This window comes from Oryzias melastigma, unplaced genomic scaffold (assembly GCF_002922805.2).
Source record: "Oryzias melastigma strain HK-1 unplaced genomic scaffold, ASM292280v2 sc01831, whole genome shotgun sequence".
Taxonomy (NCBI): domain Eukaryota; kingdom Metazoa; phylum Chordata; class Actinopteri; order Beloniformes; family Adrianichthyidae; genus Oryzias; species Oryzias melastigma.
Genome location: NW_023418411.1, coordinates 1 through 3,735, shown reverse-complemented (window position 1 = coordinate 3,735; position 3,735 = coordinate 1). Strand labels below are relative to the sequence as shown.

At 36.3% G+C, this 3,735-nt stretch overlaps 1 protein-coding gene across 1 annotated transcript; it reads left to right on the top strand.

Moving 5' to 3' along the window:
• Positions 1 to 1,039: 1,039 nt before the first annotated feature.
• LOC112138789 (transformation/transcription domain-associated protein-like) lies at positions 1,040 to 2,006 on the top strand (the record flags this gene model as incomplete). The annotated part of the gene is made up of 3 exons (XM_024261428.2): positions 1,040 to 1,158; positions 1,239 to 1,385; positions 1,721 to 2,006. Coding segments are annotated over 3 exons (404 nt in total), but the record flags the coding sequence as incomplete, so codon positions are not given.
• Positions 2,007 to 3,735: the final 1,729 nt, after the last annotated feature.

Sequence of the window (3,735 nt, the reverse complement as noted above, 5' to 3'; positions counted from 1 at the left end):
CATCAAAACATTCATAAAAATATGAATCGATTTAGCACACAAAGCTAAAATCCGCTAGCTTGATGCTAACATTTAATGGAATTTCACATAAGGAGGCTAATGCTAACACTCCGTCGACCTAAACACACAGTACTGACTAAATGAACATTTTTATAAACTCAAAAACATGAATTTTTCAAACTCTTTTAAGAAAATAATTTTTAAAGTAATTATTTGTGGTCTAAAACATCGTTTTTTACTCATACTTTCTTCTTCTTCTGGAATTAAGTGTACTTCTACAGCATGATCGCCACCTAGTGTCCAAACTGAAACGTCCTCCAGGAGAAGCAGAACAATGTTTACAATGTTAATGATCTGAACATTTTAGTTAGAACTTCTCCTTTAGAAAATCATGTAACACTTTATAACAATCTAATTATTTCACTGATACATTTTACAATACTGGATCAGATTAATATAAATATATTAAAAACATATGGTAGATTATTTATGTATTTCTAAATAAATATTTATAAATATGTACGTCGAAATTGAATTGAATTGAATAAAAAAAAATCAGAATAGAATCGATTGGAAATTATAATTGAAACCCAGCACTAATTAAATAAAACAATTATTAAAACAAAATTAAAAGAACTTAATTTAGAAAAAGTATAGATAATCAGTGGAGATGTAAACTTTTGAATCCATACTAGTCAAATTCACCTGAGAACAGGTGAGTCTTTAACCTGGATTTAAATAGTGTTTCAGCTGATCTAAGGTTTTCTGGAAGTCTGTTTCCTCGTTGTTGAATCGTTTTATTACCGATTCCTGAAGAATCGTTACATCCTTACATGCTAACGTAGATGACCAGCAACCACGGATGACGTCATCAAGCGGTAGTCCCGTCTGAGTTTGAAGAGAATATTTTTTCCATATTTGTTGGGAGAAGCTGTTGGGAATCAGCCTATGGAAATTTGAAGGCGGAACCGCATTTGTCCCAGACTTTGGACGTGCTCGTCGTACGTAAAGGAAAATATCCCGTGTTCTCTGTCTGCAGCCATCGTGACGGCCTACGAGACCAACACCCAACACGATCCCAACAACAACAACGCCATGCTGGGAGTCCACGCCTCCGCCTCCGCCATCATCCAGTACGGAAAAATAGGTCGCAAACAGGTACTGAACCCGCCGTAAAGTGGGACAAATACGTATATTTTCATGTTGTGCTTAAGAGAAAACCGATTCCGTTTGTCCAGGGGTTGGTGAACGTGGCTCTGGACATTCTGAGCCGCATCCACACCATCCCGACCGTTCCCATCGTGGACTGCTTCCAGAAGATCCGACAGCAGGTGAAGTGCTACCTGCAGCTGGCCGGGGTCATGGGCAAGAACGAGTGCATGCAGGTGAGTTCATCCGCTCAGCTGGAGAGAGGAATAGATGTTTGGACGGCCTCAGAAGTTCCAGTCGACTCTGATTAATGGAAGCTGCTCAGCACACCACGAGTCATTAAAAGTGCAAAGAGACACCTTTCCTTCTCTCTTTTCTATCTTCTCCGGCTTCACGCCGTTTGTCACGGCGGTCCACTGAGACACCTCATCAGAGGCTGGCTGTAATGGAAGTTCAGAAAGCCTTCTTTTCTTCTTAATGAACAGCGAGCAGTTTGTTATTCGCCTGTTATTTCTGATCCAGACCCCCGCTGCGACTTCTGCGGCTTCATTTCCTTCTATTCTGTTTGCAGGGTCTGGAGGTGATCGAGTCGACCAACCTGAAGTACTTCACCAAAGAGATGACGGCCGAGTTCTACGCTCTGAAGGGGATGTTCCTGGCTCAAATTAACAAGTACGTCCTCTCTGGTATTTCTTTACGTGGAAACTGACAGCGTAACCTTTTTAGCATTTATTAATCTTTCTGTCAGTCATTTTTTTGTGTTAAATTGCCTCGCTCTGTGGCTGTGTTGAGCTTGTCAGATTTGTGCGTTGACATTTATGTTTTTTCAACAGATTACTCTAAATTTTAGCTAAAAAAATCTGTCCTAAAATTTTAAAATGAGTCAAAACATTGATTGGACTTAAAAAAAACTCAATTAAAAACAGTCTCCAGCATCATTATCAACTCACTTTTTAATTATGTACCCATTTTTTTTTCTTTTTATCACCATTTTTTTAAATTTGGTTTGATATTTCTTGCTACAAAAAAAGCTCAAGGCTCTTTACTTTTCCCTTTTGAAATTCGATGTCTTCCGATTGTTTGGAAATGCATTAATAATCCATATATGTTTAGAAGATTTTCATATTCATCTGATACAGTTCACATACTGTAAAATGTATTAGTGATATTATTATGAGATTGTTAATATCATACATGGTTTCATGAATTCTCAAACGAGAAGCTCCAACAATTGTTCTGCCTCTCCTGGAGGGCGTTTCAGTTTGGCCACTAGGCGGGATCACGCTTTAGTATTACACCTTATTCCAGTAGAAGAAGAAAAGTGATGTTTTAGACCACAATGACTACTTTGAAAAATATTTCCTTAAAAGAGTTCATACCAGTGAGTTTATGAAGAAGTTAATTTAGTCAGTAATGTATGTTTAGGTTGACCGAGCGTTAGCATTAGCCGTCCTATACGTTAGCATTAATTTAGCAGACTTTAGCTTTAAGCGTTAGATTGATCTCTACTTTTATAGATATAAAACTGATCTATTAAGGTTAGGTGGATTCAGATCTATTAATCAATTTCATCAACTGAGCCCTAGTAAATGATACATTACATTTGTATTGTTTCTTGTTGTAGCTGGAGCTAACTTAATGTCTAGCCAAGAATCTAAAGCGGGGGTGTCAAATTCAATCACACGAGGGGTCAAAAATCCTAAACACACTTTAGGTCGCGGGCCGAACAGAACAAACATTTAATGAACACTCTTAAAGTACATTTTTAAAACCGTAACTTTTTAACATAATTATAAACTAGATATATAGTATTACCTGTGATAATGCTGTAAGCTGAATTTGGACGCCGAAGATGCTGAAATTGATAGCTGAAAACGCTGAAGCTGATAGCTGAAAACACGTAAGCTAATAGCTGAAAACGCTGAAATGAATAGCTAAAAGCGCTGAAGTTGATAGCTGAAAATGCTTAAATTAATAGCTAAAAACGCTTAAGTTGATAGCTGAAAATGCTGAAGCTGATAGCTGAAAATGCTTAAATTAATAGCTAAAAACGCTTAAGTTGATAGCTGAAAATGCTGAAGCTGATAGCTGAAAACGCTGAAGCTAATAGCTGAAAATGCTGAAGCTAATAGCCAAATTAGCCTAAAAAACAAAAAAAATAAAATAAAATAAAACGTAGGTTAGCCAAAACAGCTAGCATGTAGCTGAAATATTATCTAAACTCCAAAATAGCCTAAAAAATCTTAGTAAATGCTAAAACAGTCCAAAAAGCTAGAATAATGCTATTTTTTAAAACTGTAACTTTTTAACATAATTATGAAAAATAAAATAGGAATATTATTCCAGAATTAATCAACTTTCATCTTAAATAACTTTCAATATTTTACTCTCCATAAAAATATATTTTGTCAAAATTATACAAGGTAGAAATAACGCAAGATAACATCGAACCATTAATAAGAATCAAATATAATGATCTGGAGGGCCGGATCCGGCCCCTGGGCCTTGACTTTGACACATGTGATCTAAAGGGACTGGCTTACAAGAACGTCAAATTTCATTATAAATATTGAAACATCTGGAGAA